Here is a 17552-nt window from a genome sequence, read left to right as displayed (position 1 = left end):
GCACACGCGTGTGCACGCACCCGCCCCCCCCTCCACACGCATCCCCCAGCGCGTGGACACCCACGTGCACACACACGCGTGTGCACGTGTCACCATGTGAACCCCCACCCCCCCCACGCGTGTGCACACGCGTCCCTACGTGACCCCCCACGTGCATACACACACCCGTGCACGCGTGTCCCCACGCAACCCCCCCCACCCACATGCGCGCGCACACACACACGCGTGTGCACACACATCCCCACGGGAACACACCCCCACACATGTGCACACCCCCCCCCACGTGAACACCCACCCACGTGTACACACACACGCGTGTGCACACACACACACCCCCCCAGGTGAACACCCACCCACAGGCATGCGCACACGCGTGTGCACACGCGTCCCCATGTGAACACCCACCCACGTGCACACGCGTCCCCGCGTGACCGCCCAACCACGTGCGCGTGCACACGCGTCCCCGCGTTGACACCCCCGTGCACGCCCGTGTGCACACCCCCCCCGACGCCTACACCCCCCCCCACACACACACGCGTGTGCACACACGTCCCCACACACAAACGCCCCGCACACGCCTGTGCGATGAGCGTGTGCGCACACACAACACACACACCCCCCACACACACCCCCCCCAGGTCTGGTGTGCCCACGCTGACCCCCCGGCTCTGTCCTGGGGCCGGGGGGGGCCGGGGGGGGGTGACACGGAGCCGCCGTACAAACCCCACACCTGTATTTGGCATTTCTGGGCTGAGGAGGGGAGGGGGGGACACTGCGGGGGCGGGGGGGGGACACACACACACGTACAAAAGCCGTAACGAAGCTCCGGTCCGAAGCGGGTCCCTAAGGCCACGTTGGAGGGGGGGGGGAGGGGAGTGGGGGTGGGCACGGTGGGCCCCCCCCCACCCCCCCCCCCCAACCCCGTCCCTGTCACAGCTCCATGGCGGCGCTGCCGGACGATGTCTTCAACGGGACGGAGTCGAAACCGTCCGGCGTCCTCTGCGGCGAGCGTCGGCGTCAGTGCCACGAACCCCCCCGCCCCCACTCCGTCTGTGTCCCACTCGCCCCCGGGGTGGGGAAACTGAGGCAAGGCCCACGGCGGTAGCTCGTGGAGGAGGCGGGGGGGTGGGGGGGGGACGGACACGCGTCCCCGTCCTTACCTTCGAGGCCAAGGCCTTAATTTTGCCCAAAAGGGAATTTTTGCTGGCGAAGAGCAGCTCGTCCTCGGCGTCCTCCCCCTCCATGATGGCGCAGCTGTCGGGCGCCGCCAGCTCGCTCTCCTTGGCCGCCGCCGTCATCACCAGTTTGGAGTATTTATACTCCAGCCTTAGCCGGGGCGGGGGGGAAAACACAACGATGGCATTTACCCCCCCCACCCCGGCATCCCCTCCGAAATCCCGGTGCCGGGGTCTCACTTTTGGTTCTTTTTCCAGAAGTAAGCGGCGAGGGCGGCCAGCAGGACGGCGACGCAGGTGCCGGCCGAGATTCCCACCTTCAGCCAAAAATCCCCGCTCCGGCAGCTCCTCAGCCTCTGAGCCGGCAGCTCCTGCCCCCCCCGGCACAGCCGCGGCTCCCGCCACACGTAGGTGGTCCTCTGGGGGCGGGGGGGGGGGAATAATTGATGGGGGGGGTGTGGGTGTGTGTGTGTAGATGGGGGAACCCCCCTCCCCAAGTCCATCCCCGTGGCGTCTGGGCCTGAGCGATGGCGGTACGTATAGGTGGTCCTCTGAGGCGGGGTGGGGGGGGAGGACTGGGGGGGGGAAATAAGATGGGGGGACCCCCCCCTCCCCAAGCCCATCCCCGTGGCGTCAGGCCCTGAGCAATGGTGTTCCTCTGGGGGGGGCGGAATTGATGGGGGGGGGAAATAGGATGGGGTGCCCCCCCCTCCCCAAGCCCATCCCCGTGGCGTCAGGCCCTGAGCGATGGTGTTCCTCTGGGGGGGGCGGGGGGGCGGAATTGATGGGGGGGGGGGGGAATAGGATGGGGTGCCCCCCCCTCCCCAAGCCCATCCCCGTGGTGTCTGGCCCCGAGTGATGGTGTTCCTCTGGGGGGGGCGGAACTGATGGGGGGGGGAAATAGGATGGGGTGCCCCCCCCCTCCCCAAGCCCATCCCCGTGGCGTCTGGCCCTGAGCGATGGTGTTCCTCTGGGGGGGGGGGGCGGAATTGATTGGGGGGGGGGGAATAGGATGGGTTGCCCCCCCGCCCCAAGCCCATCCCCGTGGCGTCAGACCCTGAGCAATGGTGTTCCTCTGGGGGGGGCGGAATTGATGGGGGGGGAAATAGGATGGGGTGCCCCCCCCTCCCCAAGCCCACCCCCGTGGCGTCTGGCCCCGAGCGATGGTGGCGCTTGTAGGTGGTCCTCTTGTGGGGGGCGAAATTGGGGGGGGGGGTGAATAGGATGGGGGGGTGTGGGATTGGGGGGGGGTTGAATAGGATGGGGGACCCCCCCCTCCCCATGGCGTCTGGCCCTGAGCGATGGTGACACAAGTAGGTGGTCCTCCGGGGGGGGGGGGGGGGGCGGAAATTGGTGGAGGGGTGAATAGGATGGGGGGGGGGAATTGGGAGGGGGGAATTGGGGGGGTGAATAAGATGGGGGGGGTGAATAGGATGGGGGACCTCCCCCTCCCCCCCCAAGCCCATCCCCATGGCGTCTGGCCCCAGGCGATTGTGGCACTTGTAGGTGGTCCTCTTGGTGGGGGGGGGGGGAAATTGGGGGCGGTGAATAGGATGGGGGGGGGGAACTGGGGGGGGGAGGTTGAATAGGATGGGAGACCCCCCCTCCCCAAGCCCATCCCCGTGACGTCTGGCCCTGAGCGATGGTGACCCAAGTAGGTGGTCCTCCGCGGGGGGGGGGCAGAAATTGCGGGGGGGGTGAATAGGATGGGGGGGGGGGGAATTGGGAGGGAGGAATTGGGGGGGGGAATAAGATGGGGGGGGAATAAGATGGGGGGGGTGAATAGGATGGCGGGGGGAATTGGGAGGGAGGAATTGGGGGGGGAATAAGATGGGGGGGTGAATAGGATGGGGGGGGAATTGGGAGGGAGGAATTGGGGGGGGAATAAGATGGGGGGGGGGATAAGATGGGGGGGTGAATAGGATGGGGGACACCTCCCCCCACCCCCACCCCCAAGCCCATCCCCGTGGCGTCTGGCCCCGAGCGATGGTGACACATGGAGGTGGTGCTCTGGGGGTGGGGAAGAAATTCGGGGGGGGGGTGAATAGGATGGGGGGGGGTTACCTGGACGCCGCCGAGGCAGGCGCCGAGGATGGGGCGATAGTGTGCGTCGGAGCAGAGGGGACACGCAGCGCCCGTCACCCAGAGGAAGTGGAAGGTACAACCGTCGCAGGTGCCCTCGGGGCATTTGCTGGGGGGGGGGAGAAAAAAAAAAAATAATTGGGGGGGGGGGGCTGGGCTCAGCCAGTGGTGACACCCCCAGAGCAGGGGACACCCCGAAGCGGAGCACCCAGAGGTCCCCAAGCGGGGTGAGGACGGGATGGCAGGAGTGGGGGGGTGTCACCCTGGGAGGGGATTGGATTTGGGGGGGGATGCTGTGTCGTCCCCCCCCCACAACCCCCACCAAAGCCAACCCGGTCCCCAGCAGTGTCCCCACCGACCTGGGGACAGCCAGGGTGCCGGTGCCCGGGCGCAGCGGGTCGCAGCGCAGGCGGATGGCGGTGGCCCGGCCGCCGCTGCAGGGCTGTGTCACATCGTTGGACCTGCCCGGGGTGAGGGGGGGACACACAAAGGGGACTCAGCAAGGGGTAGGGGGGGGACACACAGCAGAGTCCCTGTCCCCTCCCCGTCACCCGCCCTCGTCACCTGAAGAAGAAGACGATGTCGGGCAGGTCGGGGTGGCCGGGGGGGAAGTGTTCGGGCGGGGAGGTGACGCCGTCCAGCGTGGAGCCGGTGGTGACGCCTGCGGGGAAAGCGGGGTGTCCCAGTGTCACCCAGCGGGGTGTCCCAGTGCCACCGGGGTCCCAAGGGGAGGGGTGTGTCGGGGGGGACACACGACACACTCCGGAGCCCCCCCGCGGCGTCCCCGCTCACCCAGCAGGCGGTCGGCCAGGCTGACGGGCTGCGAGGACACGGCCGTCTTGTAGCCCATGACGTCGGGGGGCACCAGCAGGGACTGGCAGACGTGGGCCGTCACCACCCGCCCCGCGGGCCCCTCGCCCGCCGGCAGCCGCGCGTCCGTCACGTTGTCACTGCAGGAGGCCATCTTCCTGCCCTGCGGAGACCGCACACGCGTGGGTCTGTGTGTGCGGTGACAGCACACGTGTGTGTCTATGTGCACGGTGATGGCACACGCGTGTGTCTGTGTGTGCGGTGACAGCACACGCGTGTGTCTGTGTGCGCGGTGACAGCACACACGTGTGTCTGTGTGTGTGGTGACTGCACACGCGTGTGTCTGTGTGCACGGTGACAGCACACGCGCGTGTGTGTGTGTATGGTGACAGCACACACGCGTGTGTGTGTGGCAACTGCACATGTGTGTGTCTGTGTGTGCTGTGACCGCACACGCACGTGTGTGTGTGGCGACCGCACACACGTGTATCTGTGTGTGCGGTGATGGCACACGCATGTGTCTGTGTGTGCGGTGACCTACACGCGTGTGTCTGTGTGTGTGGTGATGGCACACGCATGTGTCTGTGTGTGCGGTGACCTACACGCGTGTGTCTGTGTGTGTGGTGACCGCACACGTGTGTGTCTGTGTGCACGTTGATGGCACACGTGTGTGTGTGGTGCTGGCACACGCATGTGTCTGTGTGTGCAATGACCACATACGTGTGTGTGTGCGTGGTGACGGCACACGCGTGTGTCTGTGTGTGCAATGACTGCACACGTGTGTATCTGTGTGTGTGGTGACTGCACACACACGTGTGTGTGTGGTGATGGCACATGTGTGTGTGTACACGTTGATGGCACACGCGTGTGTCTGTGTGTGCAATAACCGCACACGCGTGTGTCTGTGTGTGCAGCGATGGCACACGTGTGTGTCTATGTGTGCGGTGACAGCACACGCGTGTGTCTGTGTGTGCAGTGATTGCACACGCGTGTGTGTGTGTGCAATGACCGCACACGTGTGTGTATGGTGACGGCACACACATGTGTCTGTGTGCACGTTGATGGCCCACCCACGTGTCTCTGTGTGTGGTGACGGCACACGCGTGTGTCTGTGTGTGCAGTGACGGCACACGTGTGTGTCTGTGTGTGTGGTGATGGCACACGTGTGTGTGTGTGCAGTGACAGCACACGTGTGTGTCTGTGTGTGCGGTGATGGCACACGTGTGTGTGTGTGTGTGCAGTGACAGCACACGTGTGTGTCTGTGTGTGTGGTGACCGCACACGTGTGTGTCTGTGTGCACGTTGATGGCACACGTGTGTGTGTGGTGCTGGCACACGCATGTGTCTGTGTGTGCAATGACAGCATACATGTGTGTCTGTGTGTGTGGTGACCGCACACGTGTGTTTGTGTGTGCAGTGACAGCACACGCGTGTGTGTGCATGTTGATGGCACACACATGTGTCTGTGTGTGCGGTGACCACACACGCGTGTGTCTGTGTGCATGTTGATGGCACACACGTGTGTCTGTGTGTGCGGCAACTGCACACGCGTGTGTCTGTGTGTGCAATGACCGCACACGCGTGTGTGTGTGTATGGTGACGGCACACGCGTGTGTCTGTGTGTGGTGACTGGACACACGTGTGTCTGCGTGCATGTTGATGGCACACGCATGTGTCTGTGTGTGCAGCGACAGCACACGCGTGTGTCTGTGTGTGTGGTGATGGCACACGCGTGTGTGTGTGCCGTGATTGTACACGTGTGTGTGTGCGCGTGTTGATGGCACACGCGTGTGTGTGTGCCGTGATCGTACACGTGTGTGTGTGCGGTGATCGTACACGCGTGTGTGTGCGTGTTGATGGCACACGCGTGTGTCTGTGTGTGGTGACCTACACGCGTGTTTGCCCTCTGTATGCACACACACACGCGTGTTTGCCCTACATACGTGTGCGCACACCCGTTCCCATCCCCAAGTCACACCCCCCCCCCGCCCCTTCCCGTGCTCAGGGCAAACACTAGCCCGTTCCCATGCCTGGGGAAGTCACCAGCCCAGTGCCCGTGCCTGAGGAAGCCCCCAGCCTGCTGCCTGTGCCCAGGGAAGTCACTAGCCCATTCCTCTGCACAGGGAAGTCACTAGCCTGGTGACTAGCCTGGGACACCCACCCTGGTGTCCGTGCCCAGGGAAGTCACTAGCCCGGTGCCCGTGCCCTGGGAATTCACTAGCCCGCTGTCTGTGCCCAGGGAAGTCACTAGCCTGGTGCCTGTGCCCGGGCAAGTCACTATGCTGGCGCCCGTGCCTGGGGAAGTCACTAGCCCAGTGCCAATGCCTGGGGAAGTCACTAGCCCATTCCCATGCCTGGGGAAGTCACCATCCCGGTGTCTGTGCCCAGGGCAGGCACAAGCCTGGTGTCCGTGCCAGGGGCAGGCACTAGCCCATTCCCCGTGCCCAGGGAAGTCACTAGCCTGGTTTCTGTGCCCAGGGCAGGCACTAGCCCATTCCTGTGCCTGGGGAAGTCACTAGCCCATTCCCATGCCTGGGGAAGTCACCAGCCTGATGTCCATGCCCAGGGCAGGCACTAGCCTGGTGTGCATGTCAGGGGCAAACACTAGCCCATTCCCGTGCCTGGGGAAGTCACCAGCCTGATGTCTATGCCCAGGGCAGGCACTAGCCCGGTGTCCGTGTCAGGGGCAAACACTAGCCCATTCCTGTGCCTGGGGAAGTCACTAGGCTGTTCCCCGTGCTCGGGAAAGTCACTAGCCCGTTCCCCGTGCCAGGAAAGTCCCTAGCCCACTCCCCGTGCCCAGGGAAGTCACTAGCCCACTCCCCGTGCTGGGAGAAGTCACTAGCCCACTCCTTGTGCCCAGCAAAGTCACTAGCCCACTCCCCGTGCTCGGAGAAGTCCCTAGCCCGTTCCCCTTGCCCAGGGAAGTCCCTAGCCCACTCCCCGTGCCCAGGAAAGTCACTAGCCCATTCCCCGTGCCTGGGGAAGTCACTAGCCCGTTCCCTGTGCCCGGGGAAGTCACTAGCCCACTCCCTGTGCTGGGAGAAGTCACTAGCGCGCTCCCCGTGCCCAGGGAAACTAGCCCGTTTCCTGTGCCCAGCAAAGTCACTAGCCCACTCCCCGTGCTGGGAGAAGTCGCTAGCCCGTTCCCCGTGCCCAGGGAAGTCACTAGCCCGTTTCCTGTGCCCAGCAAAGTCACTAGCCCACTCCCCGTGCTGGGAGAAGTCGCTAGCCCGTTCCCCGTGCCCAGGAAAGTCACTAGCCCGTTTCCTGTGCCCAGCAAAGTCACTAGCCCGTTCCCCGTGCCCAGGGAAGTCACTAGCCTGTTCCCCGTGCTGGGAGAAGTCGCTAGCCCGTTCCCCGTGCCCAGGGAAGTCGCTAGCCCGTTCCCCGTGCCCGCCGGCCTCACCTGGTGGCCGCAGAGGCTGAGGTTGAAGTGGTGGAAGTACTTGAGGCCCTTGGCGGTGAAGCTGGGGCCGCTGGCGAAGGCGACGGCGGGGGCCAGCGCCGAGAGGTCGTAGCGCAGGACGCGGCCCGGCAGCGGCAGGGAGAAGGTGCAGTTGTTGTAGCAGAGGGAGCGGAGCTGGGGACGGGAGGTGGCATCGTCACCCCCACGGGGACGCAGCGGGTCACCCGGGGGGGGGGGCTGCCGTCATCCCCTTGGGGACAGCGGGGGGGGGCTGGCGTCGCCCGTTGGACAGCCCGGGGTTGGGGGGGGGGTGGGGGGGTGGTGGTGGTGGCACCCATCCGGGGTCAGATACTGTCACCCACCCTGTCACCGCCCAGCATGGCCATGGCGGGGGGACAGTGTCACCTCCTTGGGGACGGCTGGGGGGGCTGGAATCCCCCATCCACACAGTGTCACCCGCCCAGGATGGCCGGGGGGGGGCTGGTGTCACCTTCTTGGGGACAGCTGAGGGGTTGGAATCCCCCAACCACGCAGTGTCACCCGCCCAGGATGGCCATGGGGGGGACAGTGTCACCCACCCTGTCACCCGCCCAGCGTGGCCATGGGGGGACAGTGTCACCCACCCAGTGTCACCCACCCAGGGTCAGATACCGTCACCCACCCTGTCACCCGCCCAGGATGGCCATGGTGGGGGCGACAGTGTCACCCACCCAGGGTCAGATACCATCACCCACCCTGTCACCCGCCCAGGATGGCCATGGTGGGGGCGACAGTGTCACCCACCCAGGGTCAGATACTGTCACCCACCCAGGATGGCTGGGGGGGGCCGGTGTCACCTTCTTGGGGACAGCTGAAGTGCTGGCATCAGCCATCCACACAGTGTCACCCGCCCAGGATGGCCATGGGGGGGACAGTGTCACCCACCCAGGGTCAGATACCATCACCCACCCTGTCACCCACCCAGCATGGCCACGGGGGGACAATGTCACCTTCTTGGGGACAGCTGGGAAGCTGGCATCACTCATCCACGCAGTGTCACCCACCCAGGATGGCCATGGGGGGGCCCAGTGTCACCCACCCAGGGTCAGATACCGTCACCCACCCTGTCACCCACCCAGGATGGCCACGGGGGGCTGGTGTCACCTCCCTGGGGACAGCTGGGGATTGGCATCACCCACCCAGACAGTGTCACCCACCCGGGATGGCCAGAAGAGCTGGTGTCACCCACCCATGATGGGGTTGGGGTGGGGGGGGGCGCTGGTGTCACCCTCCTGGAGCCGGCTGGTGCCACCCATCTGGGACACCTCGGCTGGAGGGGCTGGTGTCACCCCTCCGGGTCCCACAGCATCACCCATACTGGGGGGGGGGGGACACGACGGCTGGCATCCCCCGTGGGGACATCCCCCCCCTGCGCCCCCGGGGGACACGCGGGGCCGGTCACCTGGTTGCTGCGGGTGCCGGGGGCCGCAGGGGTGGCAGGCGGGGGTCCCGTCGGAGGGGTGACCCCGCAGGTAGGTGCCGGGGGGACAGGGCCGACAGGCGCCCGAGCCGCGCTCCACGGCGTGGCCGGGGGGACACGGGGCGCAGGAGCCGGCCGGCTCGGGGGCGCAGCGCCGGCAGAAGGAGGCCACCCCTCCCAGCACGTTGGTGACGTTGACGGAGTAGAGCTTGGCCACGTCGGTGGTGTAGCGCCGGCCCTGGCACCGAGAGCACCTGTCACCGTCACCGTCACCCGCCCACCCACGGCCCGCCCCGCTGGGGGACAGCTGGGGAGCTGGCATCCCCCATCCACGCAGTGTCACCCACCCAGGGTGGCCATGGAGGCTGGTGTCCCCTCCTTGGGGACAGCTGAGGGGTTGGCATCACCCATCCACGTACTGTCACTCACCCAGGATGGCCGTGGGGGGGCCCAGGGTCACCCACCCAGCGTCAGATACTGTCACCCACCCTGTCACCCACCCTGTCACCTGCTCAGGATGGCCGTTGGGGGACAGTGTCACCTCCTTGGGGACAGCCGAGGGATTGGCATCACCCATCTATACAGTGTCACCCACCCAGGATGGCCATGAGGGGGCCCAGTGTCACCCACACAGGGGCAGATACTGTCACCCACCCAGGATGGCCACGGGGAGATGGTGTCACCTCTCTATCTAGGGACAGCTGGGGAGCTGGCATCACCCATCCACATGCTGTCACCCACCCTGTCACCCACCCAGGATGGCCATGGGGGGCCCGGTGTCACCCACCCAGGGTCAGATACCGTCACCCACCCAGGATGGCCACGGGAGGACAGTGCCAGCACCTTGGGGACAGCTGGGGAGCTGGCATCACCCATCGACACAGTGTCACCCGCCCAGGGTCAGATACCATCACCCACCCTGTCACCCACCCAGCATGGCCATGGGGGGACAGTGTCACCTCCTTGGGACGGCTGGGGGGGGCTGGAATCCCCCATCCACACAGTGTCACCCACCCGGGATGGCCATGGGGGGGCCATGTCACCTCCCTGGGGACAGCTGAGGGGTTGGCGTCACCCATCCACACAGTGTCCCCCACCCGGGATGGCCATGGCGGGGCTGGTGTCATCCCGCACGGTGTCACCCTCCACCCGGGGGGGGGGGGGTTGGCGTCACCCATAGAGGGGTCAGATCCTGTCACCCGCCCGGGACGGCCCCGTCCCTCACCGCCTCGTGGTAGGGCGTGCGCTGGAAAGCCCAGGTGAAGCTCATGGTGGCGTTCTTCTCCACCACGTAGGTGTAGGACTGCTTCCCCTTGGGGCCCGTCCACGTCTCCACCGGCGTGTTGGTGCGGGAGTTGACGCCCTGCGGGGCCACGGGGGGGACGGTGGGACACCAACCCCCCGCCCCAAACCCGCTGTGTTGACGTCGTCCTCGTCGTCCCCCCTCCTCCTCCCGCGACTCACCACCATGAAGTAGAGCTCGCAGCTGACGCTGCAGACGGTCTCGAAGACGAAGGTGATCCTGCCCACCTCCTTGCTCTCCGCGTCCTCCGGCACCGGGCTCGGGGGGCTGGCGACGGCGTGGGGACGGCGTTGGGGACGCTGCCGGGCTCTGCCCCATGCCACTGTGTCGTCCGTCCCCGTCCCATTCCGCCCCCCCCCCAGCAACCTCCCTGGGGACATCCCGGCGCTGGTCCCCACCTCACCTGAAGCCGGGGACCACCAGCGTGAGGATCATGAAGTCGTTATCGGAGGCTCCCGCCGCCGTGTAGATGTAGTCCCCGGCCACCTCCCAGCCTGCCAGGACAGGGTGAGGGCTCAGCGGGGTCCCCGGCTGTCCCCGCGGGGAAGGGACGGCGAGGGGACAGTGTCCCGGCGTTACCTGCCATCCCCTTGTACTCGAAGTTGACGCCGCTGAGGACGGTGGTCTCCATGTTGGGGGGCAACACGTTCCACCACTTGTACTCCAGCCCCAGCGCCGGCTCCGTGCCCGGCGGGCAGCTGAGGCAGCCTGGGGACAGGAGGGGACAGCCCTGCACCGGGGTGGCACCCACCTCCCCCCCCTCCCCGGCAGCTCTGGGTGCCCCAGTCACCCCTTGGGGACAATGACAGGGACGTCCTTACTGGAGCCGTAGGGACAGGAGGGGACAATCCTGTACCGGGGTGGCACCCACCTCCCCCCGGCAGCTCTGGGTGCCCCAGTCACCCCTTGGGGACAATTATAGGGATGTCCTTACTGGAGCTATGGGGACAGGAGGGGAGAGCCCTGCACCGGGGTGGCACCCACCTCCCCCCCCGCCCCGCCCCGGCAGCTCCGGGTGCCCTGGTCACCCCTCGGGGACAATGACAGGGACATCCTTACTGGAGCCGTAGGGACAGGAGGGGACAATCCTGCACCGGGGTGGCACCCACCTCCCCCTGGCACCTCCTGGGTGCTCCGGTCACCCCTTGGGGACAATTATGGGGGTGTCCTTACTGGAGCCGTGGAGATAGGAGGGGACAATCCTGCACTGGGGTGGCACCCACCTCCCCCCGGCAGCTCTGGGTGCCCTGGTCACCCCTTGGGGATGATGTCGGGGACGTCCTTACTGGAGCCGTAGGGACAGGAGGGGACAATCCTGCACTGGGGTGGCACCCACCTCCCCCCGGCAGCTCTGGGTGCCCCGGTCACCCCTTGGGGATGATGTCGGGGACGTCCTTACCGGAGCCGTCGGAGTAGGAGCCGTAGGGACAGGGCTGGCAGGCGCTGCCGTTGCCCTTGGCGAAGCCGGGGTTGCAGGGGGGGCACTTGGTTTTCACCCCGGAGGGGGGCAGCCGAGCCGCCCCCGCCGCCTCCTCGCTGCAGATTTTGGGCTCTGCCCATTTGAACATCAGCTGGGTCTGGCCGGGGTGGGAGAAGGGACAAAGGGGGTGAGCCGGGGAGGGGACACGACACGGGGGACAGCCAGCCCCCCCATGTGTGTGTCCCCCCCCGCCCCCCCCCCCAAGGCCGTACCTCCCCGCGGGCGTCGCAGGCGCTGTGGGTGTAGAAGTAATCCTTGTCGGTGCAGGGCGGCCGGGGCTTGCAGGACGCCGAGCCGGGCTCTGCCGATGGCGGGGGACACGGTGGGGTCAGTAACCCCGCGGGGGGGACACACACGACATCACCCACATCCCCACGGGACGCCCTGTCACCTGCGGGACGCCCGTGGCCCCAACCCGCCAAGGGGTGGCGGGTCCCCCTTGTCCCTCGCATCAGCTCTCCCTTCCCCGGGGGACAGGGGGTTGGGGGGGGGACAAGGGGACCCGGCTGCCACCTCCAGGTGAGGGGACAAGGGGAGGGGACCTGGCTGAGGGGACAAGGGCAGGGGACATGGCTGCCACCCGCGGTTAAGGGGACAAGGCAAGGGGACCTGGCTGCCATCTCCGGGTGAAGGGACAAGGGGAGAGGACCTGGCTGAGAGGACAAAGGCAGGGGACACAGCTGCCACCCCCAGCTGAGGGGACAAGGGGAGGGGAGACCTGGCTGAGGGGACAAGGGCAGGGGACATGGCTGCCACCTGTGGTTGAGGGGACAAGGGGAGGGGACCTGGCTGCCATCTCCGGGTGAGGGGACATGGGGAGAGGACCTGGCTGAGAGGACAAAGGCAGGGGACACAGCTGCCACCCCCAGCTGAGGGGACAAGGGGAGGGGGGACCTGGCTGAGGGGACAAGGACAGGGGACATGGCTGCCACCTGTGGTTGAGGGGACAAGGCGAGGGGACCTGGCTGCCATCTCCGGGTGAGGGGACAAGGGGAGGGGGAACCTGGCTGAGGGGACAAGGGGAGGGGACCCATCTGCCACCCCCATCTGAGGGGACAAGGTGAGGGGACTGGCTGAGGGGACAAGTGGGGGGGACCTGGCTGCCACCCCCGGGCGAGGGGGCAAGGACAGGGGACGAGGCTGCCACCCCCGGGTGAGGGGACAAGGGGAGGCGACCCAGCTGAGGGGACAAGTGGGGGGGACCCGGCTGCCACCTGTGGCGGAGGGGACAAGGGGAAGGGACCTGGCTGCCACCCCTGGCTGAGGGGACAAGGGGAGGGGGGACCTGGCTGAGGGGACAAGGGGAGGGGACCTGGCTGAGGGGACAAGGGCAGGGGACATGGCTGCCACCCACGGTTGAGGGGACAAGAGGAGGGGACCTGGCTGCCATCTCCGGGTGAGGGGACAAGGGGAGGGGACCCGGCTGCCATCTCCGGGTAAGGGGACAAGGGGAGGGGACCCATCTGCCACCCCCATCTGAGGGGACAAGGGGAGGGGACTGGCTGAGGGGACAAGTGGGGGGGACCTGGCTGCCACCCCCGGGTGAGGGGACAAGTGGGGGGGACCCGGCTGCCACCTGTGGCGGAGGGGACAAGGGGAGGGGACCCGGCTGAGGGGACAAGGGGAGGGGACCTGGCTGAGGGGACAAGGGCAGGGGACATGGCTGCCACCCACGGTTGAGGGGACAAGGGGAGGGGACCTGGCTGCCATCTCCAGGTGAGGGGACAAGGGGAGGGGACCCATCTGCCACCCCCATCTGAGGGGACAAGGTGAGGGGACCTGGCTGAGGGAACAAGGGCAGGGGACATGGCTGCCATCTCCGGGTGAGGGGACAAGGGGAGGGGACCCAGCTGCCACCCACGGCTGAGGGGACAAGGGGAGGGGACCTGGCTGCCACCCCTGGGTGAGGGGACAAGTGGGGGGGACCCGGCTGCCACCTGTGGCGGAGGGGACAAGGAGAGGGGACCTGGCTGCCACCCCCGGCTGAGGGGACAAGGGGAGGGGACTGGCTGAGGGGACAAGGGGAGGGGACCTGGCTGCCACCCCCGGGTGAGGGGACAAGTGGGGGGGACCCAGCTGCCACCTGTGGCGGAGGGGACAAGGGGAGGGGACCCGGCTGCCACCCCCGGCTGAGGGGACAAGGGGAGGGGGGAACCTGGCTGAGGGGGGGGGTGACAAGGTGGTGGCCGCGGCCTCCCCCCTCTCACCGGCGTAGGCGGCGGGCTCGCAGGGCTGGCAGACGGTGGCCCCTTTGCCGGAGAAGGTGTCGGGGGGACAGAGCTGGCAGGAGCCGGAGCCGGCGGCGGGGGCGAAGGTGCCGGGTTTGCAGGGGAAGCACTCGGAGGTGTAGGCCACCCCTGGAGGCGGGAGGGTGCTCAGGCCCGGGGTGAGGGGGGCAGCCATCGGGGGGAGACCCCCCCCCACACACACCCCCCCCCTCCACACACACACACACACCCCCCCACACCCCACCCTGCGCCCCCCCCCCCCCCTACCCGTGATGCCGATGTTCCTCACCAGCACCGGTTTGGGGACCTTGGCCCAGACGGAGAACGCGGTGGTCCGCCAGTACAGCACGTTGTTGCCGCGGCTCAGCTCCACCTGCAACAGTTGGGGGGGTTGGGGGGGGGGGGGGGGGGGTTGAGGGGTTTGGGGGGTGGGGGTGGAGGAGGGGGGGGGAGCGGGGAAGGGTGGTCCCGCTGCTGGGGAGGGGGGCTGGCACCCGTGGGTGGGGAGCCGAGGGAGCCGACGGCACCGGCTGCCGCCCGCCGCGACCTCATGGAGCGTCCTCTCCTTGGGGGGGACACACACGGCAATGGGAGGGACTGGTGGCTCCCAGTACAACCAGTAGGAGGGACCAGTGGCTCCCAGTACCTCTGGTGATGGGAGGGACTGGTGGCTCCCAGTACAACCAGCAGGAGGGACTGGTGGCTCCCAGTACCACCGGCTACACGAGGGACTGGTGGCTCCCATTACAACCAGCAGGAAGGACTGGTGGCTCCCAGTACAACCAGCAGGAGGGACTGGTGGCTCCCAGTACCACCGGCTACAGGAGGGACTGGTGGCTCCCAGTACAACCAGCAGGAGGGACTGGTGGCTCCCAGTACCACCGGCTACAGGAGGGACTGGTGGCTCCCAGTACAACTGGTGATGGGAGGGACTGGGGGCTCCCAGTACAACCAGCAGGAGGGACTGGTGGCTCCCAGTACCACCGGCTACAGGAGGGACTGGTGGCTCCCAGTACAACCAGCTACAGGAGGAACTGGTGGCTCCCAGTACAACCAGCTACAGGAGGGACTGGTGGCTCCCAGTACCACCGGCTACAGGAGGGACTGGTGGCTCCCAGTACAACCAGCTACAGGAGGAACTGGTGGCTCCCAGTACAACCAGCTACAGGAGGAACTGGTGGCCCCCAGTACCACCGGCTACAGGAGGGACTGGTGGCTCCCAGTACAACTGGTGATGGGAGGGACTGGTGGCTCCCAGTACAACCAGCAGGAGGGACTGGTGGCTCCCAGTACCACCGGCTACAGGAGGGACTGGTGGCTCCCAGTACAACTGGTGATGGGAGGGACTGGTGGCTCCCAGTACAACCAGCAGGAGGAACTGGTGGCTCCCAGTACAACCGGCAGGAGGGACCAGTGGCTCCCAGTACCTCTGGTGATGGGAGGGCCTGGTGGCTCCCGGTACAACTGGGACACAAGGGACCTGGGGGGGGGGGGGCCTGCGCCGTGTCACCCCCCCCGCACTCACGCTGTGAAACTCCCAGCCCTTCTCCGTCGTCCGCATCCAGCGCGACTCCTCCACCGTGGGCTGGCACTGGTCGTTCTGCACCTGCGGAGCCGGCGTCAGGACGGCGACCCCCAGGGACCCCCCGCCACGTCCCCAAGGACACCACCCCCCCACCCCCAGTACAACTGGCAGGAGGGACTGGCGGCTCCCAGTACAACCGGTGATGGGAGGGTTTGGTGGCTCCCGGTGCCCATCGAAGGGCCATGGTGGCAAATAAAGGCTCTGGCTCGTGGCACAAAGGCGAGGGGAGTCCCCTGGCTGCTCCCTCTCCCGCGGGGTTGGGGGTCCCGCCACCGGGGCGGGGGGGGGGGGGGGGGGACGACACGAATAACGCTGCCGTGTGTCCCCACGCCGGTCCCCCGCGGCGCCCTGCCGGCACAGCCTCCCGGGGAAGGGTGACGAGGGGGACGATGGGGGAAACGGGGTGCTACGGACACCCAGCGGCGTGGCAGCAACCCATCCCGGTCCCATGTCCCCAGGGATTCCCCCGCCGCCCCCCCCCAACCCCCCCCCCCCAGTCACCTACAAAGAACTCGAAGACGATGCTGCTGTCGGGGTAGATGTACTCGAAGGAGACGGTGCCCCGACTGCTTGAGGCTGACGGCGTACATGAGGGTGGCCGTGCACTCGTCCGTGTTGGAGGCACGTAGTCCCCCAGCGGCACCCACGTCGACCTGCGGCGGGTGACACCGACCCCCCCCCCCCCGGGCTCCTTCACCGACCCTGAACCCCGCGGCGGCGGCCGGGATGAGGACGGAGGGGGACGGTCCCCGGGCGGAGCAGGGAGGTGGCGTCGGACACGGGGGGGTTTGGGGACACCGCGGGGGGGAACGGAGAGCTGGGGCAGCTCGGTGGCTCCCAGTACAACCAGGAGGGACTGGCGGCTCCCAGTACCATCGGCAATGGGAGGGACTGGTGGCTCCCAGTACCACCAGCACGAGGGACTGTCGACTCCAGTACCACCAGCAAGAGGGATTGTGGCTCCCGGTACAACCCACAGGAGGGACTGGTGGCTCCCAGTACAACCAGCAGGGGAGATTGGTGGCCCCCAGTACAACCAGCTACCGGAGGGACTGGTGTCTCCCAGTACAACCAGCAAGAGGGATCAGTGGCTCCCAGTACAACCAGCAAGAGCGATCGGTGGCTTCCAGTACAACCAGCTATTGGAGGGACTGGTGGCTCCCAGTACAACCGGCTACAGGAGGGACTGGTGGCTCCCAGTACAACCAGCAAGAGGGATCAGTGGCTCCCAGTACAACCGGCTACAGGAGGGACTGGTGGCTCCCAGTACAACCAGCAAGAGGGATTGGTGGCTCCCAGTACAACCAGCTATTGGAGGGACTGGTGGCTCCCAGTACAACCGGCTACAGGAGGGACTGGTGGCTCCCAGTACAACCAGCAAGAGGGATCAGTGGCTCCCGGTACAACCCACAGGAGGGACTGGTGGCTCCCAGTACAACCAGTTACAGGAGGGATCAGTGGCTCCCAGTACAATCAATAGGGGGCATTGGTGGCTCCCAGTACAACCAGTAGGGGGGATCTGTGGCTCCCAGTACAACCGGCAGGATGGACTGGTGGCTCCCGGTACAACCCACAGGAGGGACTGGCGGCTCCCAGTACCATCGGCAATGGGAGGGACTGGTGGCTCCCAGTACAACTGGTGACGGGAGGGACTGGGGGCTCCCGGTACAACCGGCAGGTGGGGATCGGTGGCGTCACCGCACCCATCCTGGTCACCATCAGGTTGGCCGAGACACCCCCGCCCCCCCCCCCCCCCCCCCCAATTCCATTAACGGGGACGAGCCGGCGGTGTGGAAGGTTGGGAGGGGGGTAGAAACGCGTGACTCACGCGGAGCAGTTCTCCACGGCGTCCCCGAAGGCCTCGTCCACCTCCAGGTTGGTGGCCACGTTGGCGAAGCCGTGGGGCACCTCGTCCCACTCGTCGAAGCGGACGCCGGTGCCCAGCGAGTAGCTGCCCTCGGCGCAGGGGCGACACGCCTGCGCCTGCATGTCCAGGAACTCCCCCGCCTTGCAGGAGAAAG

The 17552-nt window shown here is 67.1% G+C and overlaps 1 protein-coding gene across 1 annotated transcript; it reads right to left on the bottom strand.

Annotated features, from left to right (window-relative positions):
- Positions 1-885: 885 nt before the first annotated feature.
- Positions 886-17552, bottom strand: ELAPOR1 (endosome-lysosome associated apoptosis and autophagy regulator 1). The gene is given in 23 exon segments (XM_063356713.1): positions 886-999; positions 1161-1326; positions 1416-1594; positions 3240-3366; positions 3617-3718; positions 3822-3918; positions 4050-4230; positions 7477-7650; positions 8918-8938; positions 8940-9173; positions 10161-10298; positions 10400-10505; positions 10642-10732; positions 10818-10946; positions 11638-11815; positions 11931-12019; positions 13926-14075; positions 14214-14319; positions 15472-15552; positions 16037-16093; positions 16095-16153; positions 16156-16184; positions 17360-17552. Coding segments are annotated over 23 exon segments (2724 nt in total). The 5' UTR covers positions 17521-17552; the 3' UTR covers positions 886-930.

This window comes from Chroicocephalus ridibundus, chromosome 20 (genome assembly GCF_963924245.1).
Source record: "Chroicocephalus ridibundus chromosome 20, bChrRid1.1, whole genome shotgun sequence".
In the NCBI taxonomy this organism is placed as follows: domain Eukaryota; kingdom Metazoa; phylum Chordata; class Aves; order Charadriiformes; family Laridae; genus Chroicocephalus; species Chroicocephalus ridibundus.
This window is presented reverse-complemented; position numbering and strand designations above follow the sequence as displayed.